We start from the raw sequence: 21,961 nt of genomic DNA, 5'->3' as shown, positions 1-21,961 counted from the left end.
TTCTCCCCATTTTGCTACTTCTTTATTCTCTGTGTCACTAGAAAATTAGGAGACCATAAAAGTGGAGTAGGGTAGCATAGCCAGAGGGGTTTAGCTGTGACCAGGACAACACTCTGTTTTGTCATTACATGCCTGTGCCTTTTATTGTGTGTAGCTCTGTGCACTTCACTGCAGAGATGTTCATTATGGTGGCTGATCCACAGCCCAGCTCACTCCTTGGGTCTGCATGCCTGATGGGGGGCAAGGCTCACTGCCATAGGAATCCTGATTTCAGAGAAGTCAGGGAACCTATCTCTCCATGCACTGTTTAATTTAAGACCAGAGAACTAAAGAAAAGACTCTTGTGTTCAGTCAGGTCCACCTTGTGCTCTCTTTTGCTTTGACTGCACCCTGAAAGATCAACGAAGATGGCCGCTCTGACCTTTGTGACTGTTCAATTGTTCTGTGCAATTTGACGTAATAGTAACGGAAGAAAGTTACTGAGTTAACCAAGATGAAATTGAGCTCATTCCTAATTATGAAAAGGAAATAAGAAAAACATAAGTAAATATACTGCTGTAGATGATACACAAGGAGAGAGGGAATGCAAATCATTTTTTAAAGAACTCAAATCTTACTTTCATCAGAGATGTTTTCTACTTTGACCATAGGACACTGTGGCTCATAACCGTTCCTGTGTTCCCTGTGTGTTTGGCACTGCCTTTTTTTTCTTTAGCATTTTCCCCACAAAGTTTTCTTTATAATGTCAAAAATATAATTTTCTTAAACATGTGTAAGCTAATGAGAATCTGTCTTTCATTTAAATCCCATTATAAAATTTGGGCTCTGGGACCCAGATTTCTTAAGCGACTTATCTAAAGACATTCTCTTCTCAAATATGTCCCTTTCGCTGTGAATCCTGGTCACCTCTGCCAGTCCGACAGAAAGGATAGGTATGTTTTGGCCTTCCTGTTGGGTTCCAACAGGGTCCGGTGTCATATGCAAGCAGTTCAATGCCGTTTTTCCATTACGTTTGCCAGAGGGAAGGCTTCGTGCGGAGTCACAGGCCAGCTGCCATTTCACAAGGTGACCACGAAGACTAAGAAGAGTTTTTAAATTACTCATGTCGGTCCCTGGAGCCATCTGGTCTAGATGGGTGGCTTTCTTTTACTCCCTTGGTTTTCTGAGATCAAGACTGTTTTGTCCTCCCTTGGCCTGGGACTCACTACCTCGAGCAGCCTGTCCTTGGATTTGCGATTCTTTCCCCAAGGGCCAGGATTGCAGTGCATACCTTCCTATTCTTCAGCAGAACACAATCATTTGACCTTCCCTCAGGACAACATAGAATCAGATAAAGTCCCAGAGAATCTTGAACTGACCTCACATTTCCCCTTACAAACCTGCAGACTTACATGAAACTTGATTAGCCAAATAGGAGTCTATTTCCAAAAGAGACCTGGTTGCCGTCCAATTGCTCCTTTTTAATCAAGAGGGATGTATATGGGTCGCCTTGTTTGGCTCCTACTTGTATTTGCAACAGACTTCAGTTTTGACCACTTTGGTGGAATTGTTTTCATCGACTCTGCGATGTGCCTGGCAGGAAAGAGCTTTGGCCAGCATTTTTAAAGGTCCGTGCCTTGCTGCTGCTGCTCTTTCTAAGTGCATGAGGGTTGGGAGATTTCAGATCCTCTTCTAAAGAGTATTAAGAGCCAAGAAAAGCCTAAGTACCACGCACGCGTGGTTTAGAAAACTGCCCATGAAACTGAGGCATGCCGTGGCAATTTTATGAAATTTATCATTGATATCAAATGATATCCAGTGGGAGGAAAAAGTTTATCAAGTGGGCAGGAAATTATCCTTATCTATCAACATTTCAGTTCCCCAGACTTTTGTGTGTGTGATTTCTAGCATCTTCTCAACTACCTCTGTGCTATCTTCTTGACCCTGGTTTGTTCAAAAGAGAGACAGGGCCTGAATCTGTACCCCCAGATACCTTAACTCCTACTGTGTGCCTCAGGATAGCCTCAGCCTCCCACAACCTGGAATCACCAGGCCCGGGCTACCACTCCTGCTCCTCCCACTCCTTATGTTTTTCTTCTTACTTCATTGACGCTGATACTATTGAGGACTGAAAGCCAAACTCTTCTTATTCCCAGCAATATTAGAACATATGCATATAGGGTTATGTAAAAGAAAGTGTTAAAACTAAAGGGTATGATCCCAAATCTCTGAGTCTTAGACATGATAGATAGCACCCATGTCGGTCCCTTTACAGCAGTGGTTCTTAACCTTCCTACTTCTGTGACCCTTTAAGATCACCCCCAACCATAAAAATTATTTTTGTTGTCACTTTGTAAGTCTAATTTTGCTACTGTTATGAATCACAATGTAACTGTCAGTGTTTTTCTGATGGTCTTTGGCAACTGTGAGAAAAGAGTCATTTGACTCCCTGCCTCCATTTTGCTATTTCTCTTTTGAAAAACTTTCAATCCAAACAAAGTATTCTTTAGATAATATATAGTATTATTTCCCTTCTGACTGTTGAATCAAAAATTCAAAATTTGAAAGGTATTATATATGCATGGCCCCTTCTGCAAAGAAGTACTGTCATGTTTTCTTCAAACGGAACACTCTTGGATGTTGTTGGTGGAGGTCAGTGTGTGTGTGTGTGTGTGTGTGTGTGTGTGTGTGTGTGTGTTTGTGTGTGTGTGTGTGTGTGTGTACATACATGTGTAAAGTATACTTGTATATGTGAAGGGGCACATTTAATGGCTACCCTTATTATGAAAACAGACTGTTAAGCTAGTATCCTTGGAACTTCTGAATTCTGCTGCAGACACCCTCAGGCATAAAAAAGAAAAAAGGAAGAAAGAAAGGAAGAAATCCAGGGGTTACAAAGCTGTGAAAAATACCAATCAAAACCCCAGAACAAACTGGGTCAGAGTGTACTCCCTTCAGCATGACTGCTGGGGGTGACTCTGTGGGAGTGACTGTGGACCAGGTCCTCTTGTATCTGCTAGTTTTCCTGTCAAATCAGATACTCTGATGAATAGAGTCCAGACTTCCAAGGCCACAGACTTGAGAGAAATTTTAATCCAGTTCTTACAATTGTACTATTGTCAAAGGTCTTCTAAGACAAAGACTGTACTGTACTGAGGATTCTAGTACTTCATTAATTCCTTGTGACTGCATTGGCTGGGGGCTCTCTCTCCCGTAAGACAATGATCTTCCATAGTTGTCTGTGTTCTGTGAACATCTTATTGTGGGTAGCACTTCTGAGGTGTCTGGGATCCGTCAGTGCCGTTAGTGACAAGCTCTCTCCAACACTCTGGTGGCTTAGCAAGAGACCTGAGCGAAGGCCGCAGAAGCCAGTGGCTGCCCTTCATGAAGCTGTCTTGGATCCGCATCACCCAAAGAGCATGGCTGGAAAACTTGAGAGGGGCAGCAGCCTCTCCCTGCATGCTTTTTCCTGTTTTCAAAGTTGGCCATTTTCTTAATTTGGAAGCAATTTAATATCTTGTGTGGGCGAGACTAAGCACTATGTTTTTCTTGAACATCATTTCGTTTTTAACGCCGTGTTCCCCACAAATGTAAGCCACGTACTGCATGTTTTTAAATGACTAGATGACTTTGAGATTTAATTTATGTCTATGTGTATCTCCGAAAATTCACCAACTCAATATTTTGGCAGAACAATCCAAATCGAATTGTGGCCTAAGTAACAGGCCACTTCTATGGGAGGCATGAAGCCTTGACAAGCAATTAGTGCTGAATATTTGAGTGCCTTCCTTACCCCCCCCCACCCCCGGTGTGATCAATGAAAAAGGCATTTGGGAAGGTAGAGATTGGCGGGTGCTTCTCTGAGTTCTGTTTCTGTGGGCTGGTCACCCGAATACTGGAAGTCTTTCTCTTAAGCCTCAGAACCACTTCTATACCTCTACTGTCTGAACCAAAACGAGTCAGCCTTTGCAAATACAGAACAGGTTGCTGATGGGAAAACACTGTGTGCATTTTGTGACTGGGAAAGGTTTTTCTCCCAGGATCGCAACCTAGCTCCTTTAGGTACAGAAAACCCAAATGCCAAGGCTTTCGTAGGGTTCGAAAAGAGTCCAAACCCCTACTGATTATTTCCTTAACGGCCTTCGTGTGCTGTGTTGAACATGGAAAGGTGAGTATACCAATATCCCATGTCTCCCAGAAGCCAATCTTATTATATATGGCCCAAGGGGAGGAAAGCCTTTGAATAATTATAGGGTCAAGATTCTCATTTTAAATTTTTTTTTTTAAGGAAAAAACAACACTGGAGAGCCTGACTCAGCAGTTGGCAGTTAAACAGAATGAAGAAGGGAAATTTAGCCATGGAATGATGGATTTCAACATGAGTGGGGATTCTGACGGTTTGTGGCCATTACTCACTTAATACTCCAGGACGAAGTGGGAGGGTGGACTTGGAGCTGCTTAAAACAGCCAAAAGAACAGGCGGAAAGGTCGCTGCCTACCTGGCCATCCCAGTGGGGGTTCACACACACACACTGCTTGGTCACAGTGCGCCCAGCACTCATCCTTCTACCCTAACAGGACCTGTCAGTGCCGCCTCAGACAAGAAGATGGACCCCAGTGGTTTGGAGTCGTTCCCCCGGGGATCAGGGGGCTGTAAGTGCCAGAGGCAGGACTAAGGTCTAAGATGATGTAACTCTAAAGCAAATATCCTTGTCTAGAAGCCAGCCTGCCTCTCACCCCCTTAATTCCTGCACACCAAACGGTGTAGAGCTCCCTATCAGCTCATTCTGCAACTCGAATCGTCAGCTAAGCACACAGTTCAGAGGACATGTCCTGGACATTTTTTTCCTGGCATTTTGCAGCCTTACCTGCTACACTGCCTACCCAGTGACAGAAACTTACTCTGACCCAGCATCTAGACAGCACTCTAAGCACAGAAGCCACACACTCCTATCCTTCAGACAGCACAGCTGACAGCTGGGCTGATGCCCACTTCAGATGATACAGCAAAGAGAGCATAGGAAGAAGCTATAGTTTCTCTTCTACAGAACCCTCCTGGGTTCTCCTTCTGGTATCAGGTAACATGTGTGTTTTAGGACTTCAGGGGTCCAACCTTGCTGCAGGCTGGGAAAGACTCAATCTCGGCAAACCACTGAGACTCAAACAGGAAGAGGGGGATCCCTGTGACTCTTTAGCACCCACTCTTCTCTGGTCATCAAGGTTTTCAGCAGCCAAAAGCGAGCCAAGCTCCAATATCTAATCCCAGGATCCTGTCCCCATTGAACTCGTTCAAATGGAGAGCCAGAAAAACACACAGTCTTGCAGCCATTCCCCCTTCCCAGAATAAACCTGGCCTACGTGCATACGAAGAGCCTCTTTAGAGTTGACGGAGTCCCCCCACCGCTGTTCTCGTGGCTTATGTTGCCGTAAGGTGTAAGAACCGGAAACAGCAGATGGGCCGGGATCATTACCTAGTTACAAACACATTTCGGGAGGATGCGGCTGTGCATTAGAACTGCTGTCTGTCAATCTGAGAGGCAATTGCTGGATGTAACACATTTCATCAATTTTAAGTTAGGCTCTCATGATCAAGCCCACTCTGGCAATAAGCACTGTGTCAAAGTAGATTGTGCTGCCATTGTCTTATTTAATAGCGGCACTCACATGCAAAGTAGCTTCTGGTCTACCTTGAGCAAGGAGCAGGGAACAGATGAGCAGGAACCATGCATGCTGGTAGAGAGGTGCCAGGCTATGAACCATGCTTCTAGAAAGGTGCTGTTTTGTTGAATCCTTACCGATTCCTCCGATTGACTAAGGTATACAGATGGAGGAAATTAAAAAAGAAGAGACATGGTCTTGATGGAGGTACGGGTCCTTAGAAATGTCCAGATTCTGCTTTATGCTGTTTTTTCACTTGATTGACAATGATTACAGTGAAGTCTTAGCTGCAGGATGCCCTGTTTCTAGGCTCCCCGCCTTCTCACTGCCTGAACTCAGGCACATCTACTCCTTAGCTAAGGGATACTCTGCAGGAGACACCTTAGGAAGTCACACAAGGCCAGAGGAGGGAGCATGCAGCTTCCTGGGGCTCAGTGTAGGGAGGAGGGGTCCCTCTTCATCGGTGGCCGCCTTGATATCTGAAATGCAACCATCGATTTCTCTCTTTTGGTAACTTAGCATCTTAAGGGGGAAAGAAAAACTCCGTGTACATGTGTTTTGTTTTGCTTTTTAAGAACCAATAGTAATATACACATCAATTGGTTCTTTTCTTCCAACTATCCAATGCCTTTTGTGGGTAAGATAGACAGCAGTCATTATGTAGACTGACAAATGATTGAAAAGAAACACCCACCACATTAAAGGGAGAAATTTATATTGTTTTGACTGGAATTCTATCTAACATGTTCTTACTGATGTGTCCTCAGAAACAAAAGCGGGGTTCAGAGACTTCAAGTCCTCACAGTGGCTCTGCCTCCTAACCCACCGTGCCGGACCCTTGAGTGTTCATACTCTCACCAGATTCTTTACATCTGTCATATTTCCGCAGTAATGGTGCACTCAGAGACTAACTCGCCCCTTTCCCCATAGACTCCAAAAATAGTATGTATGCCCCAGCTTTCTCCACACTCTGAAAAGTCAGTGTTGAGACCGTCCACGGTCCTTCGAAAACCCGAGAAGAGACAAGAACTATGTTAGAAACACAAACACATTTGCCACCACAGGCTTATCGCGGGTACTTCCTAAGGGAGGCATCTGTCTCGGGAACGACGAGTACCATTATCAAAAGTACTTTTCGTTTTCCGATATTTTAATAGCCTAAGAAAACAGTGATCCAGGAGGAGCCCTGCCAAAGCCCCAACACTGACGTAAGTGCTGCTGTTGTCTGTTTCCAGGAAGCGCTGGAGTCTCAGAGTCGAGAATTTACAGGGAATCCAGGGGACGCGGTAGCAATGAGCCGCACATAAAGCGTCCAATGAATGCCTTCATGGTGTGGGCGAAAGATGAACGGAGGAAAATCCTTCAGGCCTTTCCCGACATGCACAATTCCAACATCAGCAAGATACTGGGTAAGGAGGTTGCAGAGGACCGGGAGAGTGACGGGGAGACCTGTCGTGCTGTGCTGCTCTGTGCTGTCTCTTGCTCTCAGAGAAAGATGATGGGTGTGGAAGGCAGGCTGCTCTTGTCTTGCCTTCTGCCAATATTCCACAATAGTAGCACCATCACTGAGGGCCCAGAGGACAAGAAAGCACCCCGTGATTTCATCTGTGAACTGGACAGGCAGGTCTTGTCCTTCTCTCGTCCTCCTTTGAAGAAGCATGAGAATTTCGAAGTTCTGTTTGGTGTGCACCGTGTGCTGGGGGAAGGAGGAGAAGACAGAGGACCCGGAACCCCACTCCTTTACTTTCAGTAACCCCGCAGACTACTGTGCTTTTGGTATGTCTTAGGAACATGGCATACTTTTGCATTGACCTGAAAAGCAGCTGTACCTACCACCACAGCTCCCAGTGTACAGGAAGACAAGGTACACCTTTACCCCAAAGCACAGACATTCAAACACTCAAGGAGATGGCTAGGGAGGGCACCTGTAGAATGGTTTAAGGCAAGGGCCCGGCAGAGCTGAAGGCAGATGAAGGCTCCATTCTCCATTTTTTTGACCTCACCATTACTCTGTTAACATCAATATCCTCACCTTCATCTCCAGCTAGCACGATGCACTACAGCGACAAGACCTATTTTACACTGCCCGTTCCCTCACAATAAGAGTTCGGAGTGAACACACCTGGCTCCATCAGAGACGATTAGGCCTCGCAAAATAAGTAGCAACACACACCTAAACTACCTAATTAAAACTCATGATGCTCTTGGAATTACACGGACATTATAAAGAGATACCTTTGAGGGTGCATTAAAGAACTGGCTGCCTACACATAGTAACTAAGTGCATTCTTCTCTACTCATAATCCCATATCCTCAACAAAGGCAGTAAGTAGATGCCCCCCAGGTCACAAGGTACTTGCAATCCGATCAGATCATATAGAGAATGCATGCACTTACAGGCGTGTGCCCTAATGTTTTCTCCTAAAATAGTTTTCAGGAGAAGACATGCATGGAGTCTGAAAGATTAGGACATGTGGCGTCCCTTGCAGAAGCGGGACTCCTACGTTTGAGAACACATTTATACAAAGTACAGTGCCAGAAGGGAAAGAGCTGGAACAGATTTCCCTAATTGTCCATACCATCTCTGACCTATTCATCCCTTTAATTGCCCCACCCTCTCCTCCTCACCAATTATTCACATTTGGTTTTTTTAAGACAGGGTCTCATTATGCAGCTGGCTGTCCTGGAACTTACTGTAGACCAGGCTAGCCTCAAACTCACGGAAATATGCCTGCCACTGCCTCCCAAACGCTAGGACCACATCTGGCCAAGTTGGGACACGCCACTACGTGCTTTATTTGGAAATACTTGATAAGTGAGCTTGGTGCCAAACCCTTCTCACTGGCTCAAACTTTGCTCTACAAAAAGCAGACGGCCCGGAGAGGTGGCTTAGCGGTTAAGGACACTTGCTCTTCCTGAGTTAGGTTTTCAGCCCTCAAGATGGGAGGCTTACAGCACCTGCAACTGCAGGCCCAGGGTATCCAAGGCCCTCATCCGGGCTCCATGGGCAAATGCAATCATAGGCATACACACAGAGAGTTAAAGACCTTAAAAGGTTTTTTAAAAGGCAAATCATTTTTTTTCTAGGAAATGAAGTAAAGAGTCTCTATGGTACAGCCCTGAGTGGCTAGGAAAATCCTTGCTGACTTAAGGCAAGGCTCCCCATACGATCTCTGCTGTCACAGTCTATGTGTCAGATGGCTCTGGCCCCAGGCCTTTATGATACAGCTGTAGTAATTAGACACAGAGCAGTTTTAGTCACCCAAAAATTAAACACTGAAGTTTTGGGGGGGGGTGGCCCGATATTTAGTCACAGCTTTAAATAAATATAAAACCTTCAAATAGCCACACGATGGTTCTGAGTGGCCTAGCTCATAGAAAAGTGGAAAGAAGGCCTGATGTTTTTCTCTTTGCCGATTGTTTTGGATAACAGCCTCCGACAGCATGCTGCTAATTCATTCTGCTTAAAACAGGCGCTCGAACGGGGTTGACATTTTATGTAGTCTCTGGGGATCCTAGTTGACATTTTAAAGGGCTTCTAAGCATTTTATAATACCCTAAAATCTGGTTTTAATAAGCCATTCTGCTGAAATTGTTAACATAAGGAATCACCTTTTACTGTTTGGCTCGAGATCAGGGATTGGGGGACATCTTTTCCTGATTAGATATACAGTAGTCGGAGTAAAATGTGCAAATTCATTACATGCCCCATAGAGATGACATCGCCGCCCAGCTCACTCACTCCTCTTGGAGCCTCCTGCCAGACTCGGAAGGAAGAGGCTGAAAAAATAAAAAAGGGCTCCTCGTTTTCTCTGACTTTGAGCATCAAATATTTTTCATTGCGAATGACAACTCTTTTGTTATCAGAAGGCATTCCCCATGGTCTCTTCCTTTGCCTTGCAAACAGCCCACCCTTTGAAAACAGCAAGCCACTTTTTCTGTTTTGTACACAGTTGCAGGCACAAACCAACCAAACCAAGTAACTGTTTTCATCTTTTTGTGGGGACATGGTGGACTACCTCTGTGTCTTTGCTAGCATTTTGCTACCTGACTCTTTATGGGAACCCGCAGTCAACAGCTCTTGTTTCTGGAGACCAAGGTGAAGCCACCCCCAGTTGGCTATCCCCACCCAGAGGAGTAATTAAAGATGTAAACTGGATTTGCCTCCAAACTGAGACTGTGTGGTCCCAAGGTAGAACTGAGACTCTGCAACCCTAAGTTTGCACCTATGCTACCTTAATTCACAATTATGAACATATAAATATGTAATTTGAGTCGTGGGAGTGTGCGTGCCTGTAATTCCAGCACTTGGGGTTTTATAAAGCAGGAACACTGGCTAACCTGAGCTACCTGGAGAGACCCTGTCTCTAAATAAAATTGCCATTATTATGTGGCCCTGTTGTTTAGAATATAGCATAAGACTGGGTGCCCTTAGGGGAAATAGACTATCAGGAGGTAAAGTAGGGAGTTTTACTTCTCGTCCTACCAACCCATGTGAGAAAACATTAAAATATTAAAATGACCATCAATCCAAGGCAGGTTACCTCTGAGAATAAGCGTTCCTTTCTTTAGAGACGAAATACGTTAGAAAAACATTGGGGAAAATCTTCAATACTCCATAGCCTAACTGAATCTCCTGATTTCCACATTCTGTTTCCGGATAGTAGGCTCTGAAAACCAAACCTAATGCTATCACAGTTCCTCATGCCGCCGCGGCGATGATAAAATTATTTTATGGCTACTTTCCAACTGTAAGTTTGCTACCGTTATGAGTTCTAATGTAAACATCATTGTAGCATGTGATGTAAGTATCAGTGGAGAGCCACTGTTCGAGAGTGTGCTGGGAAGCAGAGCTTGGGGCCGCGCGCTTACAAGAGTGTGGGGGCCGACCAGTCTGACCATGCTGCTCAAACAAGTTTTAGAATGGAAAGCAAGCAGCTCTGCTATTTGCACTCTAACCTGAGTCGCGTTTGGAATAAAACAAACCCCAAATCTGTCCGGATTGGGGGCGACCTGTCTGAAATACTTCCGACAGATTCGCTGTCAGACTTCCCCCATACATTTGCTAAGGTAGCCTGTGCAAAACCGCTCACACGGAAGGCTCCTCTTCTCCCTAGGGTAGCATGCTCGGCAATGCGTTGTTTCTGCTCTGCCCGGAGTTTAGGGGTACAGCTTCCTCTACGCTCTTCCCTAGATGATGCCTGAAGGAGGGCCTGGGCCTGTGCTTCACTAGTTGATCTCTCTCTGTTGCCATCATGATACTTGACGAGAATGTGTGACTTTTCAAGGTATACTCAGGATGATGGTCTTCGTACTCTAAGAGTACAGGGCACTGAGTGGCAGGAACTGGGGGAAGTGCTCTTTCTCTCTCTCCCTCTTGCCTACCCCCTCCCTATAGAACTTCCAGAATCCCGTGGGATCTTCCACCAGTGGTCACATCTGCCCTTCACCACCTCACCCTTCAGAGAGGCTTCCCTCTAAGCACCCAGCAGTCAGATTGGCTTTCCCTTCTTGGCCACACCCAGCACGTGTCGAGGATGGAGGATGGAACTCCAGGCTAAGGCTGGATACAGAAAGGGGGCCAGGCGCCATCTGCAGCTGTAAGCAGCCCCTGGCGCAGCATTTGTACATTCGACCCACGTAGAGCTGCTTGCTTTTTGGAGAAGCGCGCCTCCCCTTGCAGTAAGGTCTTGAAGCCTGGCTTTGAGATTATAGCAACCCACTACAAGGGTATTCTTACCGCACGTGGCCACACTGATGGAATCAAGGCATCCAACCACATCCAAACAGAATTAGCACACTATCTTTAGGGACACTTCCAATTTGTTTGTTTTTTTCCCTATAAATCCAAGTTAGATTAAACCCAAAACAGCAAAAAGGGGGGAAAAAAGAGGGGGTCACTACCACTAACACAGATTATTGTGAGATGTGTTTCCTCTGAAACGGGATAGTTAAAATAAAAGTCTTGCTCAGTGCATATTCATTAAGGCACTTGTAGTGTGTGCTGGATCACAGTAGGTACACACATGCGCAGACCACACATGCGCAGACCACACATGCGCAGACCACACATGCGCAGACCACACATGCGCAGACCACACATGCGCAGACCACACATGCGCAGACCACACATTTCTGAGTCAGATCTGCACAATGGTGGATAGGAGATTTCATGCACGCAAAAATCAGTTCTCTCGCCTGTGAAAACAGCTAGAATGTTGTCTCTCAACCTCACAGGACAGTAGCAAGATGACAAAATGTCATTTTTAAAACTAAGGAACTACCTCCAGGAAGTAAATTCTCTCCACCCACCATCGGAGTCAGGGCCACCACCCATGTCTTTACCCAATGAGCTGTCACAGGACCCAAATTCTTTGCACAGCTCTCACACATAGCATCCCCAATCCTACGCGTCCCCCATTTAGAGGGGTTCGTTTTTAACTCCAGTGTTTTCTACAACCATGGTTTCTGAAACCACGTGACGTACGAACTTTTGTGATGAGCTCTGTGCCCTCCCAGAAATACTCAAGGACTCAGTAAGTCAGACTCGCAACATGGGACGAGTTCACATTGAGCGTTTAGCAGTGTAACTGCGTCCCATGAAATCCTTGAGCTTTTCAGTGCATAATAAGCGAGTTTAGTTAAACTGTTCATTCAAGTCAAAAATAATACATTGCCCAAGCGCTTGTGCCTTTGGGTGCATAATTCCTTGCAGACACCTCTGTTCTTGTGAAATCTCGCCTTTCAAGTTGATCTTGCTAATCAGAAACATGTTTATATAGCTCTGGCTTTTGTCCAACATTTTCTTTCAACTTCTTTCTTGTTCTCCATGGCATCTCCACCCCCCCCCCCTTTTTTTAGGATTCTTAGAAACACTGCAGATTGGCATCGTAACCTCCTTGTCTCCACAGGATCTCGTTGGAAAGCTATGACCAACCTAGAGAAACAGCCATACTATGAGGAGCAGGCCCGGCTCAGCAAACAGCACCTGGAGAAGTACCCAGACTACAAGTACAAACCCAGGCCGAAGCGCACTTGTCTGGTAGATGGGAAGAAACTGCGCATTGGAGAGTACAAGGCCATCATGCGGAATCGGAGGCAGGAAATGCGACAGTACTTCAACGTTGGGTATGGAAATTTCCTTCCTGTTCCTCATGGTGCCACCGTCCCGGTGGAACAGACGATCCTCCCCTTGTCTACTTAGTCACAGAGCAACCTTTGGAAAGGAACCTGCAGACTTCTTTCTAAGATTATTTTGTAGCCTGTATGAAGTCCTAAATACATGCATATGAAATAGACAGGCAGATACACGTTTGTTCAGGGAGTCGGGGGGGGGGGGGGCACTGCAAGCTGCCAGCTCTCCCCTGGGTTTTATCCCAAGTCCTCTGAAAGCAGATCGGATCCGATAGTAAACACTGTCATTATGCTTGCAGTTAGAAACTTGGAGGCATGACTGGATCTAACCAGTTCTCTTCCTCGATGGTGTTCGATGACTTCTAACATTTCGCCACAATAGATTTCTTTTTTTTTTTTTTTCCTTTTTCTTTTTTTTGGAGCTGGGGACCGAACCCAGGGCCTTGAGCTTGCTAGGCAAGTGCTAACCACAATAGATTTCATCACCGCAGCTTAGCCAAGACAGCACAATCTTCACAGTGATTCCAAATGAATCACATGTTTCTGAATGCTGTGGAATTGTTGAGCATCTTCCCCTCCCCCCACATACATGTGCTCACATACACACACATACACACACACACACACACACACACACACACACACACCGCATGCACACATGCACGCAACTGCTGTGTACACATCTCATACAGTTGAGATTACACAGAAAGCTCATGGACAGGAGAGTTCCGTCCTGAACTTAACCCTGCCCCAAGGATGCTGTCCTCTGCTTCCCACGGGGAGGCTATGCACAGTGGTGCTGCGTGCTGTCTACAGTGACACTGTGGGGTCCACAAGACACACAGGGATAAAGTCACTCACGCCTGAAACACTGACATTCAGAGAACTTAGGAGAGCAATCTCCACTCCGAATACAGTCAGGAGGATGAATAATAAAAGAAAAGCGAGAGCGGCCGTACCCACCGAGTACCCTCCATTCCCTTGAAAGAGCCAGTGTGCTCTGCACAAGGTTCCGGGAGACCACCACTTTTGGAGTCTATGGTAAATCTACAAAAGACTAAGAGAAGGAAGTCCACAGGAATTCCTGTGCACCCACCCTGACAGGACCAGTTAAATCCATCTCTAAGGTCCAGTGCAAACCTGAGAAGGTGGAGTTCCCAGGTCAAAGGTTCTAAAGAGTCCACAGAGTAGGACAATAGAAGCGGTGTTGGTGATTTCTGGGGTGTCTTGTCTACGAGGCTGGCTCTGGCTCTGATCCCCCAAAGGGCTAACGCCATTTCACATCACAGGTGGATAACACGATAGCTTTACCTTCTCATGTTTGGGGGATCATAATGTTACTTTGAAAGTTTCAAATAGTTTAGAGATTTGTTTTTCCCATCATACTTAAATGATCTTTAGGCTTCATGGTGGGGGGGGGGGGAAACGCAAACTCCTCCTGGTCGTAGCGAAGGCAAAGTGAGCTGGGATCAAGGTCTTGGGTAAATTTGCTTAATTTTTCGGTGCCAGATTTTTTTTTCTCCAAACAATAATAAAGTAGGACTATCCTAATTATCAAATGGCAATTCTAAATGCGCCTCCCCTCCCCCATATCTATGAAGCACAAACGTGGGCAGGTAAGACATTAGAACAGGACATTGTCTGGGCATGTTTGCTAGTTGGGCGAATGTTGGTTTGAGTTTGGTGACCCAGAGGTAGTAAAGCTGCGACCTCCTGCACACACTCACCCTCTCTTTCTGTGACAGGCAACAAGCACAGATCCCCATCGCTACGGCCGGTGTCGTGTACCCCGGTGCCATCGCCATGGCAGGAATGCCGTCCCCTCACCTGCCCTCAGAGCACTCGAGCGTGTCCAGCAGCCCAGAGCCCGGGATGCCCGTGATTCAGAGCACTTACGGCGTGAAGGGAGAGGAGCCTCACATCAAGGAAGAAATCCAGGCTGAGGACATCAACGGAGAGATTTATGAGGAGTACGAGGAGGAGGAGGAGGACCCCGACGTCGACTATGGGAGTGACAGCGAAAACCATATTGCAGGACAAGCCAACTGATCAGGGCCAACGGACCGCGGTGAGCTGAGGACTTGAAGAAGCCCTAGCTGGTTCATCCTTAGTAGTGGCCAAGCACATTAACTCTCTCATACACTGACTGTTATTTTAACTGTTAGTCTTAAATAGTTGGGATATCAGCTGACAAATAGACCTCAGCCTCAAAAGGCTCGGAAAGGAAAGAAAGAAAAATAAAAAAAAAAAAACAAACAAACAAAAACTACAAGCAAACGTCATTGACAACAAGAGATCGAAATAAGCTATGGGTAACCAATGCCAGTAAATCAGCTGCTACACCCCAGCACTGAAGTCTCACCCATCAACTTTTTTTTTTTTAAATAAACTTTATGGCTGTTTGTTCTATATTAGAAAATCCTCACTCAGGTACACAGTGCCAACAAGTGGCTTGTGAATGTGTTATGTTGTTCTGTGCGACAATTTTTAAAAAGAAATAAGTTTTGTTCTTCTGTTCTGTTCTGGGGGGGTGGTTCTGGGTTTTCCTTTTTCTTTTTTTGTTAATTTTTCTTTGCTTTTTGATTGTTATCTTGCACCCGACAGACCGGGGGAAGACTGCCGTCAGTCCCTGCCCCCTGCCCCGCCCTCTCGATCGGTCTGCTTTCAGGATGGAGGCATGTGTGAGGGTGGGGCCGGGGGTGGGGAGGGAGAGGAAAACAAGAGCCTACGTCTGCCTTCATTGCTTCTACCCGACAGAGTCAGCAACTGTTTTCCTTAGAGACCCCCTAACCCTTGCACACGACACTACGTCTTTGAGCAAGTGCCAAATTTGTACCGAAGCGATCACCAACTTCATTTGCTTATCCTTCCTTTCTCCTTGTTCTTCTTCCGTTAGGACAGTGTTAAACCTTAGACAGTCCCTGGAAAGAGCTGACACACCAGCAACTGATGAGACTGGTTTTTGTTCTATTCTGGTTTTTTTTGTTTGTTTGTTTGTTTTTGTTTTCTTTTTTGTTTTATGGAAACTGTAGGTGCCGTTCTCAGGTGAAAAGAGAGAGAGAGAGACAGAAATTTAGAGAAAAAAAATATTTTCTGATCTTGGATTTCTGTGTGCGTGTGTGTGAGTGTGTGTGTGTGTGTGTGTGTGTGTGTGTGTGTGTGTGTGTGTGTGTGATTATGGTACATTAGATGCATTCCTATTAGGGAATAATGTCCGGCCATTGTGAGCAACACCCCCCATGTGGGACAGCATTCCACCCCTCCTGAGCAAGCGGGCTTAGAAGCAACCTTAACCTTGATTTTGCACTTCCAGGGGCAATGGAACTAAGTGTAAAGTTCGGAAACTATATTTTTCAGTTTCTAGTATGCTCATTATAGGGTGGACCTGGTGACCCTGTGTCACGGGCATGTACATGACAGACATGGAAACTACCAGCCAAATGCTTCTGGAGGCTCCTTCTCCCTGGACAATTTGCTTTTTCTGACGTTTGCTTCTTAGTGATCCGTGTGTGTATGCCTGTGTGCGTGTGTTTGTTTTTCCTGTCAAAACTTTTGAGCAAAGCAATCAACGGTCTTGACTGAACCCGTTTGCCATTTTTCAGAAATAACGGAATTAGCTTATGCCTCCATTGTTCCGACCTTTCCTGACGGGGAAACAGAACTGATGGTTTTGTAAGATTTTTTTCTTTTTATCTCTCCACTCGACGAGGTTAGAGACTGTTTACGTTTCACAAGTGTGGGCCATGCATATTTGACGCCCCCAAGGACCAGGATTTGGTTAAATTTCACTGCCACGCCACAAAATGGAGTCCCTCTTGATGAACACAGAGACCCCCTTAACCAGTGTTGTGGTCCTTCACCGTAAGTCGAGCCTGCTAAAGATCAATTGCTACAGCCAGCAGAGTGCAGGCTCAGAGCAATAACCAAGAGTGACCGGACCAGTGGTTCTAATCGCCAACCACAAGGCCAAGACAGTGGTAGACAGAAGACTGTAGCATCACACCAGGTCCCTCACGATTGTGTTTAAGAGAGCAAGCGACCCCAGCCAGGGGTTAGAAGTGTTCCGGTATTCTGTCCATTCTTGTTTTGCCAAATACCACCCCCAAGTTTGATTTTCATACATGAATAAGCAAAAAATAGGAAGAAGAGAAAAACTTCTCTTCTCTTCTCAGAAGGCCTTGCTTTGGGGTCTTGCTTAGAGGAGCTCAACATACCTGCATGTCAGAGGTTTTCTGTTCACGGGATTTTTGGGTTTTTTGTTTTTGTTTTTGTTTTCTTATGACTGTATTTTCATTTGAATTGCCTCCTTTTGCTAGTGTAAAATTATGATTAAATAATGATAATAATAATAGTAATAATAATAGTCAGCTGTTTCCAGATTAGTAAATTATGTATAATTTATTTTATTTCTCCCTATTTTATTCTGCTTTGGATTTGGAAGCTGTTAGGTATTTAAAACTAATTTCTATTTCTAGCTCACACACACACACACACACACACACACACACACACACACAGGACTACATGTGTGTATAGACACACCTAGACACATATGTCTGTATGTGTGTATACACACAGACACTTGCTTCTCTATCCATAACTCCTTCTGTGTTAACAGTTTTGACCCCCATAGCATCAGTTCTGGTATTTAATATGAAGGGGTGAATTAGTAGGAATGTCGTGTTCAATCTTCATTAACTTATGCTCTTTCCTCTCATTTTAGTTATTTAATTACCAATTATCTAGAGCCAATTTTTTTGTTTTTGTTTTGTTTCAAAGCACTCTGAATAAGAAGAAAAAAATAGACACTTGTTTTTATACCGTTATAACGTACAATGTGAAAACAGAGTTATTAAAAAAATAATATGTTTCTCTGTGTCTTAACCAACTTCTCCTGACTGATGTGGGTTCTCCACTCTCACGTGCTGGGTCCCTGTCTCACAGCACAGTTGAGACAACTTCGGTTTTCATTTCCTGACCGTGGGCGGCAAGAATACTTTGTTTCAGCTCCAGGTAGATTGCTGCTGACAGCATCCAAGGCCAAAACCCAACCCAACACAGCAGTGAATCAGAGAGAACTCCCTCTTTGGTTTGCTTTTGGTTTATCTGAAGGGAGAATGAAACTCTTCACGGTGACCTGTAGCTGCCCAAACCCTCCAGTTTCTTTGAGTTTATGTCCGTAACTGAACTGTGCCCAGACAAAACCACAAGGCAAGCCCATCACAGCATGCCTTTCTTTGTCCCGACATTTTCCTCAGTGGATGTTGGCTTTGTTTTATCCAAGAGTTTGCCCTAGGGGACAACACAAAAGCAAAAGTGATTCTGCTCGAGGCTAAAGCCCACGTAAGTCACTTGGGGGGGAGGAGCTTTGAATGGTGACTCTAACAACATAATGCCTTGGGTCCATTGCTTGGGCGATGATTTCTGTAAAGGATCTTATAGCTTTACATTCTTTCTATGTCACACGAAAGCCAAGTAAGACATGGTAGAGGGAATGAGATAAAGTGGAAAGGCAAACCTCAGCCAATAGCCCCTCCCCCTTCTTCCCTCTCCCTGGCTTGTGGCTGTAAGCCACGCCCATCTGTCTTTCTGCCCCCACCCCATCTTCCCTTCCACACACATTTATACCAAAACTGAAGAGTAACATTGCCAATTTCTTCTTTTTCTATTTGTTATCGGGACCCCTGAAACTAGTCACGTTTGATAGAAATCTAAGAAAAACATTCAGTGGAGAAGGAGGTTGGAGTTCTTTGTAAGTCAATAATAATTTGGCTAGCTGTTACAAACAGAAAGTCGCACACACTTCTGTGTAATTTTTACTCAAATCAGTCAAGTGGACTCTGAAAGTTCATTCGTTTCTAGCTAAGATTCGCCTTTTTGTAAAACCCTTCCCACTGGACATCAGTATCATGGTTGGAACCAAATCTCCCCATAGGGGATGAAGATCAGAGAGTAAAGTTTCCTACAATGAGACCGCTCAGTATGTTTAACTTCTAAAGGACAGTTTACCTTAGTCTGCTTGAGGGAAATTATGTTCACCATTTTGTGGTGTGTTTTCAGATATTTCCGTAACGCGGGGGTCGGACGGTGTCCTCGGAAGAATTTTCCTCTGTCTCACTTAAAAACTTAAGGGATAGCTATACAGTCTTTACTCTGAAGGGTAAATTATTGAATTGTGATAACTGTATATTTACAGACAGGTTTATAAAAATATTTGTCTATCAAATTAATAGTGAAATAAAACTTTTATGAGGTTCGCAAGGAAGAAATACGAAAGCTACTTAAAGTGGCGGATCTATCTCATTGCCTCTTAGGGCAAAGACATTTCTTTAAGCCAGGTTGACACAGTATTTAATTTTGCAGTCCCACAGGTTGAAGGTAACATGCTGAGTTTCCTACTGACGGTCCCTGTCCTCCCCCCAGTGTCTGTCACTGGTCCACTAAAGGCAGTATTTATTCAGGCTCCCCTGGCTCTAAAGCACTTAGTCCTCCTGACAGTTTGGATTTCACAAGTGAAAAAGTTTTGTTTTGTTTTATTTTGTTATTTTTTAAATGATTTAAATAAAAAAAAATAGAAGAGACAATCAATGCCTGGAGCTTAAAACAAAGTCTGTGCAAACTACCATCTCACTTGAAATTTAATAAAATAAGAAATCGTGTAAATATAACATAGAGTTATAGATTTCTATTTTGTTCATAACATAGTGTAATATAAGTTGTATATTTTCATGTTTTTTGGGTTTTATGTTATCATTCATGCCACAATGAGAATAAAGCAGGAGTTTGTGTACTCTTGGGAAAAAGAAAAAGACAAAAAAATAAGATGTGGGTTTCCGCCAACCTGGTTTTTTTTTGTTTTGTTTTCGTTTTTTTTTTTTTTTTTGTTTTGTTTTGTTTTGTTTTGCTTTTCTGTTCTTGTTTTCATTTTGTCTTGTTTGTTTGGCCTTCCCCCTTTCAGTATTACTGCCGTGCAAGGCATCAATAAAACAGCAAATGTGTTCTTTATCTATTATCTTGTGTTGCTCCGTGCGGTTTTTTCACGAGAAGGTTAACTTCATTTACTACAAGGTGGAAAGAAGTCCCAAGGAGTCCTCTCCTCCTCAGTAAACAGCATGACTCTAAAAACGATGAGAAATGTGGACATTCCTAAGACAGGAATGTACCACCACCAAGTCCCCTCCTGTGTCACTGCGTCTGAGACCACAGCTTCAATGTCCCCTAGAGCCCTGCAGTGGGTGACAACGGCTGTGATTCTTACACACACTATCCCAGCGTGTGAGTGGGAGTTTCCAAATGGTGGCTCATAAAACACAGAGCACAAACCATTGTCCCTCCCTGAGACGCAGTCTGAAGCACAGACACTTCTGAATGGCTTAGCACACACACCTTTCCCTCTGCAGTCCCTTCTCAGCCTTTGACGCTGTCGCTAAACTTCCGGCCTCCATTTATCACACTTTACCTTGAGGGTCGAGCTGTGGGTCCTCTGAGGGTTTTGTTTGTTTGTAAGTGGTGTTTGCTAACTGAGACAAAACCTACTTCCGGTGCTTGTAAAACACCCGGAAGTCCCGCAGTTGCTGCTCCGTGATTTGTCACGAGCAGGAATATGCTACATGCGCTGTCCCATGGAACTGAAAGTTAGCTAACAGAAGAGCTGAGACTCAGGCCCAGTCCTCTATGTCGTCAAATCAAAATCCAGGGGCATTAACCAAGCTGCCGTCATGGATAAGTTGCAAACACTTTCATAAACCCTGATATCTTCAAACCTCCTGTTTGGTTTACTAGGAAAGACTTCCTCTCCCTGCACGTACATCTGCTTTGCCCGTGGAATTTGGTGGTTTGGTCTGCATTGCTTCCCACATGAACCTTATAACTCTGTAGAATCTTTGACACTTCAGAGACCGCCCTCTCTCCCTTTCCATGAATGGCTTGGAGGACATTAGAACCATCACTACCTTTCTCTAGGCATCTAGGAGTTAATTTAGCCAGGCAGTCGGCTTCAGAGAGTCCAGGCATGTTGGCCACTGAATGTGCCATAGAAACGCAAGAGGCTTGCAAGACAAAAATCAATGTCATTCTTAGAAAAAGAAACTACATTGTGGGAATTGGGACATAGATGTTCTGTTGGGTCAAGTTGAACATCTAGGAATGTGTGGGGGCTCACCCTCAGGTTATCTGGAAGCAGCTTTGCAACCTACAGTATTTCAATTTAGACACTCCCCTGCCCCGTGCCATGTTCTTCACGAGAGACTCTTTCCCCTCAGCCGTGGAGAAGGTTCCCACTCCTACAGTCAACACTCTCAGTCTGACACCTCCATTATTGAGACATTCACCTTGGTCTTAAAGATGCTGCTACTCTTACTAAATGTACACTTTTAAATGCCCTTCTGTAACTTCCCCATTGTTACTGCAACCTGCTACAGCAATGGAGTCAGAGGCACGCAGGAAGTCGTCCCATATCTGAGTCCGAGATGGATTGTTTATGAAAAAAAAAAACCCACAATTTTTGAGGTTTATGAAGCAATCTAAAAGCTATTAGAGATGACCTGTCTTATAAGCACTGTGATTATTATGCAAAGCATATGCAATAGTATCGCTGGGAGTTCTGGAAAATAGTTACATTTTTTTTAAGCAGGGTAACATCTGTCCTACAATGTGTTACTCTACCAATTTGCTTAGCAAGCTATTTTTGCCGCAAAGAATGAACTAATTCAGCTCTGATCACAATGTCTCCTCATTTGTTCAGTCAGGCTCAAAGTTTCACACACACACACACACACACACACACACGCACACACCAGTATTTATACATGCCAACAATCACTGCCTGGAATGGTCCATCCTTGACTTCAGTATACAGCCAAGAGGATATATGTTCTGACATCATAATCAGCATGCTTTCTAGTTAAAGGGACACATGGTACACTAAGCTATCACAAAAAAAATTATAGGGATTAATCAGCCAAAATATACACATCTATTTTGTACCCCCATTGCTCATTTATTAAATTTCAGATTCTGGAAAGCAATCCTCATTACACATGGAAACTGTAAAATGTATTTGAAATAAAGTCTTTGTTATTTAAAAAAATCACTATTGGGATTTTTAAATACATTTTAATAAATCTACATAGTACACGCATGCTGTCCTGTTAGAGGGCAGATGCGTGGGGTGGCATGGGCATGTAGAACT

General features: G+C 44.5%; 1 protein-coding gene across 49 annotated transcripts in view; it reads left to right on the top strand.

The window, feature by feature from the left end:
- Sox5 (SRY-box transcription factor 5) overlaps window positions 1-19,783 on the top strand; it is a 955,418-nt gene extending 935,635 nt beyond the window's left edge. For 31 of the 49 annotated variants that reach the window (XR_015685240.1, XR_015685246.1, XR_015685248.1 and 28 more), the window contains 4 exons: window positions 4,268-4,376; window positions 6,873-7,046; window positions 12,549-12,765; window positions 14,517-15,180. Coding sequence is in view for 36 of the 49 variants with exons in the window: in XM_087655728.1 (XP_087511854.1) it covers window positions 4,268-4,376; window positions 6,873-7,046; window positions 12,549-12,765; window positions 14,517-14,820 (804 nt within the window). In the remaining 13 variants the exon portion in view is untranslated. 49 annotated transcript variants of the gene reach the window in all.
- The last annotated feature ends 2,178 nt before the right edge of the window (window positions 19,784-21,961 follow it).

This window comes from Rattus norvegicus, chromosome 4 (genome assembly GCF_021556685.1).
Source record: "Rattus norvegicus strain SHRSP/BbbUtx chromosome 4, alternate assembly SHRSP_T2T, whole genome shotgun sequence".
Lineage (NCBI taxonomy): Eukaryota > Metazoa > Chordata > Mammalia > Rodentia > Muridae > Rattus > Rattus norvegicus.
Note: the sequence above shows the minus strand (reverse complement) of the source record. Positions and strands in the feature narration are given on the sequence as shown.